The 17,575-nt window shown below is 42.3% G+C and overlaps 1 protein-coding gene across 3 annotated transcripts in view; it reads right to left on the bottom strand.

Annotated features, from left to right (window-relative positions):
• The window catches only part of BCAS3 (BCAS3 microtubule associated cell migration factor), a 1,601,451-nt gene that overhangs the window by 992,624 nt on the left and 591,252 nt on the right, over window positions 1-17,575 (bottom strand). For all 3 annotated transcript variants that reach the window (XM_075589630.1, XM_075589629.1, XM_075589631.1), the window contains one exon: window positions 10,955-11,219. In XM_075589630.1, the coding sequence (XP_075445745.1) occupies window positions 10,955-11,219 (265 nt within the window). The remainder of the gene's footprint in view (window positions 1-10,954; window positions 11,220-17,575) is intronic.

Raw genomic sequence — 17,575 nt, 5'->3', positions numbered from 1 at the left:
CTACTCTTCTCAGTGTTCCTCAATGATCTTCCTACAGCTTGTAAGGGAGCCTCAGGAGACATGTATGCAGAGGACACAATCTTAAATGCACACAGCCATAGCCTCTCCGAACTTGAACACATACTTCGACTTTTTGAAACTTAAATTGGATTTCCCAAAACAAATTGTTTTTAAACACTGACAAGACTGTATCAATGGTATTTGGGACCAAGGCTAAATTTATAAAGCTTCCAATGACTGAGCTCCAGATCAGAACCCATGCTAAAATCACCCCAACTCAAGTTACTAGGTTTTTTTTTTTTTGTAACTCAGATTTTATTGGGTTTCTTTGGTATCATAACATATTCAAACATCACATTTTCTGGTACATTCAAAGTAGATCAATCAATTCCGTAAAAGCAGTACAGAAAAAAGGACATAAACCACAAATAGATAAACTGATTTACACATTGACAAACTATACAAAGGGAAAGAAGGTGGGAAGGGGGGGTGTGGGGACTGATTCAGGCGGGTTGCTTCTAGACACTCCTGTGGCTGATGTCTTCTTATGCTTCTGTCACTTTGTCTTATCTTAGCCTCTTGTGTGGCCTCCCTTTATCCAATTTGGTTACTGACCTTTAATGTCCTGCTCCCTATTTATCCAATCCATTGTCATAGGAGAACGCGTTTGTGTTTATCAAAGCAAGGCAGTGGCATCATTCACGTCCGGGATATCTGTTTGTGCCAGCCATGGTGCCCAGACTTTTAGAAATTTAGCGCCAGTGCCATTAACTAAACTTGTCAACTTTTTCATCTGGCAGACAAACCAAATTCTGTTTCGAATCTTGGGGATAGATAGAATCTCTGTCTGCTTCCATAATGCTGCAAGCTCTCAGCTTGTTGCTATTGCAAAATGAGCAACTCATTTATGTTCCACATTAGCCAGTCCCGGTGTGTGTCTATTCAATAGGAATAGCCAGGGATCTAGGGGAATCGTGAGGTCAAAAATCCTCTGTAGCCAATCTCTAATTTGTTCCCATAATGGGGCTACATGAGGGGCAGGACCACAGCATATGAAGCAAGTTTGCGGGCTCTCCACATTGTTTGGGACACAGTGGGGAGTAACCTGTGACAAATTTAGAGCGTTTTAATGGGGTGTGATACCATTTTATTAGAACATTATATGCGTTCTCCTTTAGTGTCGTACAGATGGAGCTCTTGACTGCTGCCATGAAGATCTTATCCCATTCCTCCTCCTCCAGTACTTCTCCTAAGTCCTCTTCCACTGATTCATGTAACCCAGTTTTTTTGAATAATCTGCGCTAGAACAGATCAATTCCCTGTACATTCTAGATGTGAGTCCCCTTGTATCTGTTTCCATGCACAGAGCTGTTCAAAATTTGTTGATGCCGGGCGTGGGGAGAATTTGGTATAAAATGCGTGAACCTGGAGGTATCTAAAGAATTCTGAGTTTGGGATATCCTTTTTGGACTTAATTTGATCAAATGTTTTGAAGTTATTCCTACCCTCCAGATCCTTGAGTCTCAAAAATCCATTCTGTTTCCAAATTAAAACATCCTTGCTATTCAGACCTGGAGCAAAGTCAGGATTATCGAATGAAGGGGCCATTAATGAATGTCTAATTACTGAAATATCCGGATTATTCCTAATTTGTGTGGCCAGGGGCTCAATGCATAGGGGATAGAGGCCACCCCTGCCTCATACCACTCTTTATTTGAAACAAATCAGATGGAAACTCTTGCTGTCCTACCCTTGCTGCTGGATTGTCATATAATGCCAAGATTCCTTTTAAGAATCTTCCTCCGAAAGCCAAACTCTCCAAGCGTCGCGTTTAGAAAAGGCCAATCTATCCTATCAAAGGCTTTTTCAGCATCCAGACTCAATTCCCGGGACAGAATCTTTTTAGTATTTCCCAATTTAATTAGATCTATAATATGTCTGGTGTTGTCTGCTGCCTGTCTGCCCTTGATAAATCCCACCTGATCCGGGTGGATCAATCTAGGTAGAATATGACTTAACCTATAGCTAGCATTTTGGAATATATTTTAATGTCCGAATTTATTAAGGATACCGATCTGTAACTCTTACAATCTACCGGATACTTTCCTTGTTTATATATCAAATGAGATAGATGCTTGGAGCATTCATTCCAGAAATAGGGCACCTGCGAGCACCGCATTAAACAGTCTGAGCAGATAGGGGGCTAGTAGTTTGAAAAACTTTTATAATATAAATTTGAAAACCCGTCCGGCCCTGGAGCTTTGGATGGTTTTAGATTTTTAATTATATCTGACAGCTCCTCCACCGTGAAGTCTTTCTCTAGCGCTTCCCTTTCTTCTCTGCCCAGTCTAGGCAATTTTGATTCTGCCAGAAAATCCTTTAGAGCGTTGTTAGTTTTATAATTATGCGCAACCTTCTTCCCATCATATACATTTTCATAGTATTGTTTAAATTCTTCAACAATAAGTTTAGGGTTTGAGTTCATGTTTCCTGATTTTACCCGAATGGCTTATTTATTATAATTTAATTGTCTATTCTTAAGTTTATTCGCAAGCAGGGTATCTGGCTTGTTTGCCTTTTCAAAAAACTTCCGTTTTGACCAACTTAACTCCCTATTAGCCTGGGAGGTTAGGAGCATATTTAATTAAATTCTAGAGTCTGGTAATTCCTTCAGCGTTTCTGCTTGTTTATTAGATTTATGGAGAGAGGAAAGTACTCCCAATGTTGATTGAAGTTTCCGAATTTTTGTTTTTCTCGCTCTCTTTTCCGTCTTGCGGCAAGACCAATCAGAGTGCCTCTAAGGGTGGATGTGAGAAGAGTAGAGCACCGTCAGAAACTGGAGTCAGGAGAGGATCCAAGTAACCAAAAAATCTTTAATGGAGTAAAAACAGCACAGGGAAAAACCTCCTACGCGTTTCGAACATGTTGTTCTTTATCAAGGAGTGAAAAACGAATGCAGATACACTCCTTTAAATACCCAGCTGATCCGCCTCCGTTTCGCGCCAGATTACGTCGTGACGTCATCGCGCAACCTCCCGGCGCAAGCGCATCATGTAGAGGAAACAAAAGAAACAGCGCACAACGCCAAATAGTGAAGCAAGTAATGCTATGTATTAGTAATAACAGGGTAATAAATCTACGTACATCAAAACAGTGGAATAGGTGCATTTAGTGTGTTTCACACAAGTTACCACTCAGCAACTGTTGTCAGAAGAGTCTGCAGCTTGCTTCTCTCAACGGGGGCGCTACATTGGTTCAGGAGCAGGATTAATGTCCAAACCCCCTCATCCAGCAGTACATCGCTCCCAAGGGAATTTCCCTTTACAGCAACCACGCTCCGTTGCAGGTATTGGTGCTTGGTGGGACCGCTCGCGCTTCCAAGCCATCTGGTGCAGCTCGTGTAACTCAGCGAGCAGATCCACTGTACGGGGGTAAGACCTCAGCTCTGCAAGGGTACACTCGGCGTGCCAGTTTCCCTGAAGAAGTAGTTTATTCTACGAAACATGTTGGATGATTTTTATCTAGTGCCTTAATATTGCCATTGCCTCCATTGGCTTCACTCTGCTAGTATTACTCCCAGTGGTAGTTTTGGGGATATGAGAGACTTTGAGAGACTTTGACTGCCTCCCTGCCGGTTCCCTCGCTGCTGCGGAGACTGTGACGTCATCACGCAGTATCCCGTGACGGAGCGACAACGTGGCACGCCGAGTGTACCCATGCAGAGCTGAGGTCTTACCCCCGTACAGTGGATCTGCTCGCTGAGTTACACGAGCTGCACAAGACGGCTTGGAAGCGCGAGCGGTCCCACCAAGCACCAATACCTGCAACGGAGCGTGGTTGCTGTAAAGGGAAATTCCCTTGGGAGCGATGTACTGCTGGATGAGGGGTTTTGGACATTAATCCTGCTCCTGAACCAACGTAGCACCCCCGCTGAGAGAAGCAAGCTGCAGACTCTTCTGACAACAGTTGCTGAGTGGTAACTTGTGTGAAACACACTAAATGCACCTATTCCACTGTTTTGATGTACGCAGATTTATTACCCTGTAATTACTAATACATAGCATTACTTGCTTCACTATTTGGCGTTGTGCGCTGTTTCTTTTGTTTCCATTTCTTAGAGTGTGGGGGGTGCTGAGCCACCCCCTGTGTTTATAGCAGCAGACGCCTCTACAAATACACGGTTATGTGATATAATTTTCTTCATATATACACCCTCACTGTGGTTATTGTGATTTATTTCTTGGTCATTTATTTATGTGGTTTAGTCACTGCACTATATTTATATTCTAAATTCTGGGTTAGATAGTAGCGCACAGTATTTTCTCTGTTTTTTACTGCATCATGTAGAGGTATACATGACGGTGCTTTACTCTTCTCACATCTACCTTGGACTTATCAGCAGAAGCATGTCATCCCTACAGTACAAGGAGGTGTCCGTGAGTCTATTGCTCTTATGCTCTATTATTGCCCCAATGAAATTGATTGTGGTGAGTTTTCTCATACACTTTCGGTTTTCAGGGATCCATGGCTTTATTTTGCTTCATGGACTAACTCACATTCATGCTATACACCTACTTGTGTTTTGGGACTGATTATTCAATCTACAGCTGGGTATTTGAGCATTCTGACAACTCTCTCTGCCTCTAAGGGTGGCCTTATGGGCTTCCCATAAAGTAGATTGTGCTGGAACACTATATTTATTTAGAAAAAATAGTCAATTTCTTTACTAATGGACTGATATACTTCTGGGATCTTTATAAGAGACTCATTTAGTTTCCAATTTGCTCCTGGTCGGTCTAGGTTCATTTGAGAGCACCTCAGCTCTATCGGTGCATGATCTGACCATAAAATATCATGGATCCTGGTGTGGGAGATCTTTGGGACCAGTCTATTAGACACATAGAAGTAATCTATTTTGCTATATCTCTCATGTGGATGAGAGGACGTGTATCTCCTCTCACCCGGATGGACCTCTCTCCATATGTCCGTCAATTGACTTTCTCTTAAACCCTTAATAGGTGTAGCCGTGTCGCCTTTTCTGATTTTCCTTGTTTGAGAGGACTTGTCTAACTCTGGTTCAAGGACCATGTTTAAGTCCCGTGCCAGAACTGTCTACCCCATCGCTATTATGTTTAAGGAAGCAAAAAAAGAGGTATAGAAGTTAGGATCGTGTTCGCCAGGTGCGTACACGTTTGCTATAGTGAGGTATTGACCCTGAATGGTGCCTACCAAGATTATAAATCTTCCATTCTTATCTTGTTTAATTTGTTCCACGCAGAAGGGCAATCTGTTATGGAATAAAATCGCAACACCTCTTATTTTAACTGATGCAGATAACAGGAAATATTAGCGAAAACTCTTATGAAAGTATTTAGGGACACATATTTTACTGAAGTGAGTTTCTTGTAATTGTATTATATCGGGATTCCTCCTTTTATAATCTGTTAGCGTTAGCCATCTCTTATTTGGTCTGTTGAAGCCTTTTACATTATGTTATATAATGTTTATGGACATTGTGGTGTGAGAGGTCTTTCGCTTACCCAGGCCAAACTCCAAGTCCGATTATTCATCAGCTTCCAGGACCATGTGAGATGCCGCCATTTACTCCAGGAACCTAATTTTTCCTGCGCAGGTAAGAGAGGGTGGGAAGGGCCAGACAAAAGGGAAACCGGGGAATGGACAAACATAAAACAACACATATCAACACCAGGTCAACTCGGTCTCATTTGCCCTTGGCATGTAACAGTACTCAGGACTCTGAAAAGAACAGTCCTGACACTTGAGTGACAGGTGGAGCCAAGATCCCAAGGGACTTCCCTGGACACCCGGAGCGAACCCTGTGTGCTCAGGCCTGGGAACATGTGAACAGCTGGGCAGACTACTCTCCTGTCCGCCCCCCAGCACCATGCCTAACAAAACAGTATTTTAACAAAACAACATACACAAAACCACCAAACTTTTGACCCATTAGGTACTATTGCTAACTTATCTTAAAATAGACAACAACTCTTACTGAAAGAGAAACCCACCCCCTGCCTATATATGCTTGTTTTTCAGACCTTGTTTAGCTTCTTATATGTGGCCCCTGGTCTCTCTTCTTTGCCCCGTAATACTTTAACAGCTTAATCTCTCTATAGTAGACTGTGGATTGGGTTTACATTGTAGGTATTCATTTCCCTTCGTAGTTTCCTAACCCATTGTAAATCCTATTTGTTCTACAGCTTAATTTATAATTACCTCATAACCTACCTACTGCACTAATAAACTAAACCTTACTCCTAACATAAAGACTCTTTGATAAAGCGCCCCTGGCGAGAACAGCGTTAGAGGTTTCTCTTTTTAATTAGGTTATGTTTCAATAAAGTTTTTTGCTATTTTTTCATTGGCCTCCAGTTCCCCACCTTTTTGCTGTGCTCTCAGTTTTTTTCTTCTATCCTGCTTGCTTACCTGTGGATGCACGCTGCTGTATACCGGATGTCTTCAACTCACCTGAGAATGAATTTGTGAGTACCCCATTCATTGAACTGTTTGCTGCTACATTGTTCATCACTAGGGGATTTGTACGGCATTTCGGGGGTCTGCTGGTTCTCGTCGGGGGACCTCATGATCGCCGTGGTCAGCCTATCCCTGTTCTATGTGATTGCCTTAGGGGCATTACTCATTACAGCTACAGCTTGCTTGGTGTTTAAAGTTCTGGATAGGGTTAATATTGTTGCGTCTGCGTGATGCATGCGTGTCTATTAGGCTAGTAGCGCCAAACATTGAGGTTCATTCCTCTATCTGCTCCTAACATAATGAACTACCCAAAAGCACTAGCTTCATTAAACCAAAGGTGCTCTTTCATTCCCTGCTCCACCCTAGGTGCATCGCTGCCTCACTACACGATCCCCATACTATTGGAGAAGGCTGATGAACAAATTCCCTTTCCACTCTTCTAACTATACTCCTGCCTCCCTCTGTATCCATTACTCGTCAGTGTAATTTCCTGACTACCTCCCTCCCTACCTAGTTTATCCTCTGTCCTTTTCCCCTTTCCTGTCCTCCAATCTCATCTTGTGCCTAACTTCCCCCCTGACTTATCCTACGGTTCTTTCTTTAATCCCTCACGCTGTCTGCTTCTCATCATACCTCCCTCCTCACCATTTTCCCCCGATCCCCGTCACTATCTTTTCCCTCTCCACCCTCCAGCGTCCTCTTTGTGTTACACTTCTTCATCGGCAAGCCTGCGCCCCTGTGACCAGACCCATCACTGTGCCCTCCTCCCCCGGCAACGGAATGCGCGCACCGTCACCGCAGTCAACCAGACAGCTCGCGATCGGCTCTGTGATCTACCGGGGCCTGCGGGGGTATGAATGTGCGAGAGTCTGCGGCTGTGGACGGCTATTGCGGCGGGGGCTCTCCACTCACCCCCTTTGGACAACGCTAGCCTCTCGGTTCTCAGTCCTGCACTCCTCTCTAAGGGCTCGGACCTCCGGACTCTCCCATGTAATTTCCTGACTGTTGTCTGGTGATTCTCAGCTTAGGCCTCTCCAAGATGGCTCCCGTCACCGTGATGGCCGCTCCCGCTTTTTTCTCTCTTTCCCCTCCCAGGAGTCCCATCATGGCGTCTCATGGAGGTCCGTCGCAGCTTGGTACGGAAGACCCGGTATGGCATCCCTGGTGAGCACAGTTCTGTGGGGCAGCTTCAGTAAATGGGGCAGTGTCTCTTTAATCAGATCTTTGCTGGGGGAAGGAATTCAACTTTGTACCTTTTAATGCTTAATTGCTTCAAATTAAGCCAATTAAGCCGCCATTTCTCGTCTGTTCTTCAATGTCAGTAATGGCCTCTGGAATCCCACAGATTCTAACATTGTTCCGTCGATCTCTGTTCTCAGAGACTTCCTGTCACTCAGCCACCACTGCGATCTGTGTTTGCAGATAAGTCGTTTTTTTTTCTTTCATTTTTCTTTAGGGCTTTTATGGTAGTGTCCATTTTTTTTTCTAATTTCCCTGTCTTGTCCCCTATGCTATTAATGTCTCTCCTCAGTTCCTTTATTTCTGCTTGGAAGAGGGATTTTAGGTCGTTGTATAGCTTGGTAATGTCACTCCTTATTACCAATTGCGTCTCTGGGCTGACGCTCCTTTCCCCTCTTGACTCCAGCTCTGAATCGGAGCCATGGCTGAGGCTGCCTCCCTCCCTGCACGTGCCATCTCAGTACTTCGGAAGTAATTCTTTAAATCGGAGGAATTTTTCTTTTTCTGAGATCGCGTTGGCATCTCTATGTACTCAGGGATCTGTTCTTGTGTTTTATTATTTATTTAGTGCGGTTTTGCTGCCATTTTGGGTCACTTAAATGCCAGTGGTGAGCGGAGCTGTTAACTCAAGCAGCCATCTACCCAGCTGTCACGCATGCGCCCTCCTGTTACTAGTTTTAAATATTTGGGCATATGGATTGACTCCCATTTAACATTCGGGATGCACATTGATACACTGACATCCAAAACCTATGGCAAACTAGGTGTACTTTACAGGGACAAATCCTCCCTAAATCTGCTGGTCAGAATGTATATCGTACAGCAGATGCTAATGCCAATTATTGACTATGAGGACATAGTATACGACTCAGCACCCCAAACCCACCTTAGCAAACTTGACACCCTCTTTAATTTAATATACCATTTTGTTCTCCAAAGCAACTACAACACACATCACTGTGAAATGATCAAAGAACTAGATTGGTTCTCACTTGAGTCTAGGCACAACGTTCATTTTCCTGTCTTGCCTTCAAATACTTTCTGGGCCAGCTACCCGTCTATCTGAACAAGCTCCTCACCCCTACCACATGCAGCACTCATCATCTGAGATCTGACTCCAAAAGACTGTTCATGGTCCCAAGGTTCAACAAAGTATCAGGTCGCTCCTCCTTCTCTTACCTTCTCTCCCAAAACTGGAACAATCTACCGGAGACTTTCACAGCAACCACTAGTCTAAGTTCTTTCAAAACTAAAGCTGTCTCACATTTTAATCTGGTCTGTAACTGTTATACACGCCTATAATATATATTATCTCTAACTGTTCATGCTATGTCTTGTATATAATGTATACCCTTTTCACTCATGTAACTATGTATTTGTAGCCATCTATTATTTCTCATATAAACTCTATGCCCAGGACATACTTGAAAACGAGAGGTAACTCTCAATGTATTACTTCCTGGTAAAACATTTTTAGAAATAAAAATAAATAAACCATGTGGCTACATTGGTAGCTGAAAAGGCAAATAAGATCTTATCTTACATAAAACGGGTCATGGATGAAAGGGGAAAAAGCTGTATAAAGCATTAGTAAAGACACACCTTGAATATGGAGTACAGTTTTGGGCACCACTTCATAAAAAATACATTATCGAACTAGAAAAAGTATAGTAAAGAGCCACCAAAGTAATAAAGGGGATGGAAGATCTGATTTATGAGGAGAGGCTGGCTAAATTAGATTTGTTTACATTATAAAAGAGGTGACTAAGAGGGGATATGATAACAGATTAGAAAAATATTCACGGTCAATTCTATACAATAAACGTTCAAAATAAATATTCATCCCAAAGACAGTACAAACAATGACAAGGGGTGGTCCCCTAAGGTTAGATGATAGGAGATTTCTCCAGCATCAAAGGAAAGGGATTTTTACACTAAGGGCAGTTAAAATGTCGAATTCATTACCTATAGAGACTGTGCTGTCAGATACAATAGATATCTTCAAAAAAAGGTTGGACATCTTTTTAGAAAGGAAAGGTATACAGGGATATGCCAAATAAGTAAATATGGAAAGGATGTTGATCCAGGGAGTAATCTGATTGCCATTATGGGAGTCTGGAAGGAATTTATTTTTGCCCAAATTGGCTAATGCATCATTGGGGGTTTGTTTGCCTTCCTCTGGATTAATACACTGTAAATACAAATATAGGATCAGTATCAGCCGTCTAAATTTAACATAGGTTGAACTCAGTGGACATATGTCTTTATTCAGCCTAATATACTACGTAACTATGGCCATCTAATTTTGGAGATATAAGCATGTTATTTGAACTCATCACATTTGTGACCCTTTGAATTGTCAAAAGCCAGCAAAAAAATTATAATCCAGATAAATGATCATATAATTATTGAATACTTCATTCTCCTATTCCCCGCTAATTCACTTGCTTTTACACATACTAAAATAAAAACAGGTCATGCAGGGACACCGACAAGGGCGAAAAATCGGGCCTAACTTCCGTAAAAGTGGGTTGGCCCACATTCCTTCGACGACTGTGCCGCCCTCTCCCCGCCATCTGTCCACAGGGCCTCGTGCTGTCCCCCACCGCTAGAACAACGCCCCCCCCCCCTCCACTACTTTGTATTGGGTCTCCATATATATTGTCATGGTCCTGCTGTTGTGTATTTCTGTTGATAAATGTTCACGATGACTTGAACTTGAGGAGAACAGATAATATGTATGTATGTATGTATGTCTTTATTGATATAGCGCCATTTATGTACATAGCGCTTCACAGCAGTAATGCATGTGACATAATAATATAACACAATTATTAAGTCATAAAAGTAACTTCAGACATAAAAGACATAAAAGCACTTCAGACATAAAAGTAAGATTATGAAAAGGAGTCCCTGCCCTGTAACAGCATCAAATGTAGAAAGGAAGATGCTTTCGTCAGGGCTCTTTAAAAATATTATGAGAAGTACAGTCATTCGAATGCCAAAAAAGAAGAAGAAAGATGAGGTGTTAAGGTGAAAAGAACGAATAAAACTGATTTGTCCATTCCCTCCAAGTGCTTATTGCCGACGATATACAGTAAATGATATAATGCAGCCACATTATAAAGTGGATTAACTTAAATAACTACATAATATAGGAAGTGGTTTGACCATAATGAATGCCCACCCATGTGGAATCTGAGGCAGCAGTGCTACTCACCATGAAGAGGAGAGCCAGACGGACTGCTGGACAGTCCTGCTATAGGGCTGCAGCGGCCTCCTTGCTTTGAAGTTAGCTCCTGCTCAATCTCTTCCAGGCCTGCACTTTTCTGAAAGCGGCTCATGCGGTTCACCACACGTGGGGACATGTGTGTGCGAACACATGGCTGGCCACCATATGGGTTTATGGGGAAGACATGGGAGGTACCACGAAGAGTACTCACCACCACCCAGCGGCAGTCGTGACTGAAGCAAATGTCCTGAACCTATGGGAAACAAAAACAAAATACATGAGGCACACCACGCTGAAAAAAAAGAAAGGAGAGAGTACAAATACCAGTGCTCCAAAACCCAGGTCAAACCTGCTGCTGTCCAAGTAATCCAGAAGTATATAGAAGAAGGGCACAAATCGGATTTCACAAAGAAACAGAGTACCACCATTTCGGCTGGCATGAAATTTACCTTGCCAAAGGCTGCTGTGCCAGCCAAAACGTTGGTCCTCTATAGCTAATAAATAGTTTTCTGTGTGAAATCTGACTTGTGCCCTCTATATACTTCTGAACCTATGTGAAACATAAGCACAAACCTACATTTAATTCATTTGTAAGTGCTATCAGATACTGTACATAACCAATGTAAATAAAGTTAGACATGGCACTCACTTGCACCTGATGTAGGGGAACTTATGTTGACTTTATTTCCCTTGGAATTTGTAATATGGACAGCAGATGCTACAGGTTTGAGCATTGCTACAATTAAAAAATAGTCAATAAGAAGTGCTGATTCTGTCATTGATAATTGTATTTGGATGATTACCTTGTACATAGCCACAATAATAAAATCACCGTTTTCAGTTGTGGTGGTACCTTACTGACCATAAACCTTTTTTAAAGCTATGGTGTTATTTTGTTGACACATTGTACAAAACTATATTGAGCAATATTACACAAATGAAAACAAGTAAATAAGGCACCTGGCCCCGATGGCATACATCCAAGAGTTCTCAAGGAATTAAGTTCAGCAATAGCCAAACCATTACATTTAATATTCAAGGACTCAATTTCCACAGGCTCAGTAGCACAAGATTTGAGTAAAGCAGACGTGGTGCCTATATATAAAAAGGGAACTAGATCACAACCGGGGAATTACAGGCCTGTAAGCCTGACTTCAATAGTGGGGAAACTACTTGAAGGTTTAATATGGGATAATATTCAGGAATACCTAATGGAAAACACAATTATTAGTAATAGTCTGCATGGATTTATGAAGGATAGATCATGCCAAACTAATCTTATTTGTTTCTTTGAGGAGGTAAGTAGGAATTTAGACCAGGGTAATGCAGTTGATGTGGTCTACTTAGATTTTGCAAAGGCTTTTGATATGGTTCCACACAAGAGGTTGGTGTACAAAATAAAGCAAATTGGACTCAGTAAAAATATATGAACCTGGATTGAAAACTGGTTGAAGGATAGACAACAGTGGATTGTCATAAATGGAACTTTTTCAGGTTGGGCTAAAGTCGTGAGTGGAGTACCTCAGGGATCGGTACTGGGATCACTGCTTTTTAACTTGTTTATTAATGACCTTGAGGTTGGCATCGAGAGCAAAATCTCCATCTTTGCTGATGATACTAAATTGTGTAAGGTAGTAGAATCAGAGCAGGATGTAATTTCTCTCCAGAAAGACATGGAAAGACAGGAAACTTGGGCAGGAAAAATGCAGATGAGGTTTAATACAGATAAATGTAAGGTTATGTAAGGCGATTTACAAATTAAATGGGGATAAATTGGGGGAATCCTTGATGGAGAAGGATTTAGGAATGCTTGTAGACAGCAGGCTTAGCAATAAGTACCCAAAGTCATGCAGTAGCTGCAAAGGCAAACAAGATATTTTCTTGCATTAAATGGGCAATGGATGGAAGGGAAGTAAACCTAATTATGCCCTTTTACAAAGCATTAGTAAGACCACACCTTGAATATGGAGTACAATTTTGGGCACCACTCCTTAGAAAAGACATTATGGAACTAGAGAGAGTGCAGAGAAGAGCCACCAAATTAATAAAGGGGATAGACAATCTAATTTATGAGAGGCTAGCTAAATTAGATTTATTTACATTAGAAAAGAGGGGATATAATAACTATATACAAATATATTCGGGGACAGTACAAGGAGCTTTCAAAATAACTATTTATCCCAAGGACAGTACAAAGGACTCGGGGTCATCCCTTAAATTTGGAGGAAATTAGATTTCTCCAGCAACAAAGGGAAGGGTTCTTTACAGTAAGGACAGTTAAAATGTGGAATTCATTACCCATGTAGACTGTGATGGCAGATACAATAGATTTGGACATCTTTTTAGAAAGGAAAGGTATACAGGGATATACCAAATAAGTAAACATGGGAAGGATATTGATCCACGGAGTAATCCGATTGCCAATTCTTGGAGTCAAGAAGGCATTTATTGTTCCCCTTATGAGATATAGTATCATTGGATGATATGTCACAGGGGTTTTTTGTTTGCCTTCCTCAGGATCAATAAGTAAGTACAGTATAGATATAGGATAAAGTATCTGTTGTCTAAATTTAGCATAGGTTAAACTTGATGGACGCATGTCTTTTTTCAACCTCATCTACTATGTAACTATGTAACAATATAACTATATAATACAGTTCCAACCATGTGATTTTTAATGTACTTACAAAAGTAAGGTCAACAAAGCGTTGCTATGCACTACTCTCTTCCTAGAAAGTGTCCATCAAACACCTAGGGGGAATTCATTAAACTGCTATGGTGCCAATCATGTCACTATCGTACAGAAACTCCAATTAAAGTAAATGGGAGTTTCCATTAGACAGTGCTCTTATCAGCTCTATGAAAGTTAATGATTAAACCCCCAAAAGCAGAGCCACTACAGTGTGGAAGAACTATCCTGTTACAGTAGTTACTAAGGTAGTGGGCAGCAGGGAAAGGAACTTCTAAAACCTACATGACACACCTAGCCAGGAGATTAGCTTTTAGTTTATCTAAAGAGAAAGAGCTAGATAGAGACTGGAAGTAAATGGAGATACTTAATATAATTATACAGTGCAGAAAGCTCATTTTATGGCTTTTTTTCCCCACTGAGCATTTAAAACACGTAACATCTTTTTTGTTGGAGTGATTGCTTGATTTTTAAAAAAGGAATACACTTGAAGATCTCCTATACTGTGATTATAACAAATCAATTCATTTCTTAATTTCTATGTGTGCCATTTTTTAAAACAGGAAATACAACTATTTAAGAGCATAATTGCAAAAGTGCCTTGCAATTCACTCCTTAGCAGTGTTTGTCAGGAGTTTAATACAGAGATTATATTGTTATATTTGGAAGGCTAGCTGAGGATTGTGAACATTATACTGGGCATGACGACAGCAATGGGGTTTCCTACATCCAGGACATGTCTGTTCACTGGGTCATTAATGAGCAGGGGGTAACAGACATCTGGGCATTGTGTTTTCTAACTCACAACAACCAACACATCTGATTAAACAATAAATATGTGTTAGGTTTCACATTTTCTAAAAATACAAAAAACTCAAGACAGATTTTCTGGAAATGCAAGGAAAATACTCTAACCCTGAGTGGTTGTATGTAGAAAAATATTTTCTTTATAATTCTGTCTATAATTAATCAGTTTTTAAAACCTCTCTCTCATTACCCTCACACATAGTCCAGTGAGGGACAAACATTAAACATTTTTGCCGAAAGAGAATTGTACTTTTGTGTTACTAAATCTTCTGCCAAATACTACAAGGCATCAAAGTCTGGGCCCAATCACTTTCTAATACAGCTTACTGAGATAAATGCATTGAAACTAAAGTTTTAAAAGGGTAAGGCAAGATGATAAAAAGTTCTGTGTAAATGGGGTTTTGCAAAGCAAATACAGGTAACAGATTAGTTTTGCTGCAGAGCAGAATAGCGTGACCTAAATAATACTGCCATAAGCTTTTACTGGGGCCTGTTACACAATACATGTATACAAATAGTACCTTCACAAATATTCCAGAAATGTGCTGCAGACAATGCTGGAAAAAGTACTCAGCAAGCACATTACCAATTGATTACCTGAAGTTATTGAGACAAAACCGAGATTTAAATCCTCTGGAATATTAAAACATGGAGTTGACAAGCTGTCCATGAACAATACAATCCACCCTTAGGGGCAGATCCAGAAAGCTCCATTAAATCAGGGCAAATAGCGCGATGTTACAGGACCTAAATAGCTTCCCTTATTTTAAATGGTATCCACAAAGCCAATTATATGCAAAAACAATGGATAGGTTAGGGCCCTCATTACTATATAGCTAACGCTGCGGTAAATACTGTAGCTAACGTCAGGATAAGACATCTCGGCGCTACCTGCCAGTAACTCTGGTCTGCGTTAACCATATTCTAACAAAAATACATGTCTATATTGCATTGCAATCTGCCTTTAAAACAAAAAAAAATATTAACCCATTGGAGGACATAGTGGCCATGCATTAACACCCTAGCTACCTTAACATTGTATGGCATAGAGGTACAATTCCTACGGCATGTATGGTGTTAACTGTCCGACTTAATTACCCCGGGTGGCCTAACCTTTCTTCTGAGGCACCTACCACCATAATCCACTCCCTTACCCCCCCAAAACAAACTTACGTCACTCCTCCCCCCTCCCTCTCAACAGTACCAGCGATGAGCCATTCTAGCCAGAGGTGGATAATACAGGTAAACCCCGTTATAACGCGATTCGGTTATAACGCGGTTTTCCCGTGGCTCCGGTTTTAAAAAATAAATAAATAAATACATTTTTTAAATTTAAATTTTTTTTTTGCACACTGCACACACTGCACACACTGCACACACTGCACACACTGCACACACTCTCACTGCACACACTGCACACACACAGCTCACTGCACACACACTGCTCATTGCTCACACTGCACACACTGACACACTGCTCATTGCTCACACTGCACACACTGCACACTGCACACACACTGCTCACACTGACACACACTGCACACACACTGCTAATTGCTCACACTGCACACACTGCTCACACTGACACACACTGCACACACACTGCTCATTGCTCACACTGCACACACTGACACACTGCTCATTGCTCACACTGCGCACACTGCACACACACTGCACACACTGCACACACTGCACACACTCTCACTGCACACACTGCACACACACAGCTCACTGCACACACACTGCTCATTGCTCACACTGCACACACTGACACACTGCTCATTGCTCACACTGCACACACTGCACACTGCACACACACTGCTCACACTGACACACACTGCACACACACTGCTAATTGCTCACACTGCACACACTGCTCACACTGACACACACTGCACACACACTGCTCATTGCTCACACTGCACACACTGACACACTGCTCATTGCTCACACTGCGCACACTGCACACACACTGCTCACACTGACACACCCTGCACACACACTGCTCACACTGACACACACTGCTCATTGCTCACACTGCACACACTGACACACTGCTCATTGCTCACACTGCACACACTGCACACTGCACTCACACTGACGCACACTGCTCACACTGACACACACTGCACACACACTGCTCATTGCTCACACTGCACACACTGCTCACACTGACACACACTGCACACACACTGCTCATTGCTCACACTGCACACACTGCTCACACTGACACACACTGCACACACACTGCTCATTGCTCACACTGACACACACACTGCTCATTGCTCACACTGCACACACTGCTCACACTGACACACACTGCACACACACTGCTCATTGCTCACACTGCACACACTGACACACTGCTCATTGCTCACACTGCACACTGCACACACACTGCTCACACTGACACACACTGCACGCACACTGCTCATTGCTCACACTGCACACACTGCTCACACTGCACACACACACTGCTCATTGCTCACATTGCACACACTGACACACTGCTCATTGCTCACACTGCACACACTGCACACTGCACACACAGTGCTCACACTGGCACACACACTGCTCATTGCTCACACTGACACACACTGCACACACACTGCTCATTGCTCACACTGCACACACTGCTCATTGCTCACACTGCACACACTGCTCATTGCTCACACTGCACACACTGCACACTGCACACACACTGCTCACACTGACACACACTGCACACACACTGCTCATTGCTCACACTGCACACACTGCTCACACACTGCTCATTGCTCACACTGCACACACTGCTCACACTGACACACACTGCTCATTGCTCACACACTGCTCATTGCTCACACTGCACACACTGCTCACACTGACACACACTGCTCATTGCTCACACTGCACACACTGCTCACACTGACACACACTGCTCATTGCTCACACTGCACACACTGACACACTGCTCATTGCTCACACTGCGCACACTGCACACACAGTGCTAAAACTGGCACACACACTGCTCATTGCTCACACTGCACACACTGCTCACACTGACACACACTGCTCATTGCTCACACTGCACACACTGCTCATTGCTCACACTGCACACACTGCACACACAC

Source organism: Ascaphus truei, chromosome 3 (genome assembly GCF_040206685.1).
Source record: "Ascaphus truei isolate aAscTru1 chromosome 3, aAscTru1.hap1, whole genome shotgun sequence".
Classification (NCBI taxonomy): domain Eukaryota; kingdom Metazoa; phylum Chordata; class Amphibia; order Anura; family Ascaphidae; genus Ascaphus; species Ascaphus truei.
This window is presented reverse-complemented; position numbering and strand designations above follow the sequence as displayed.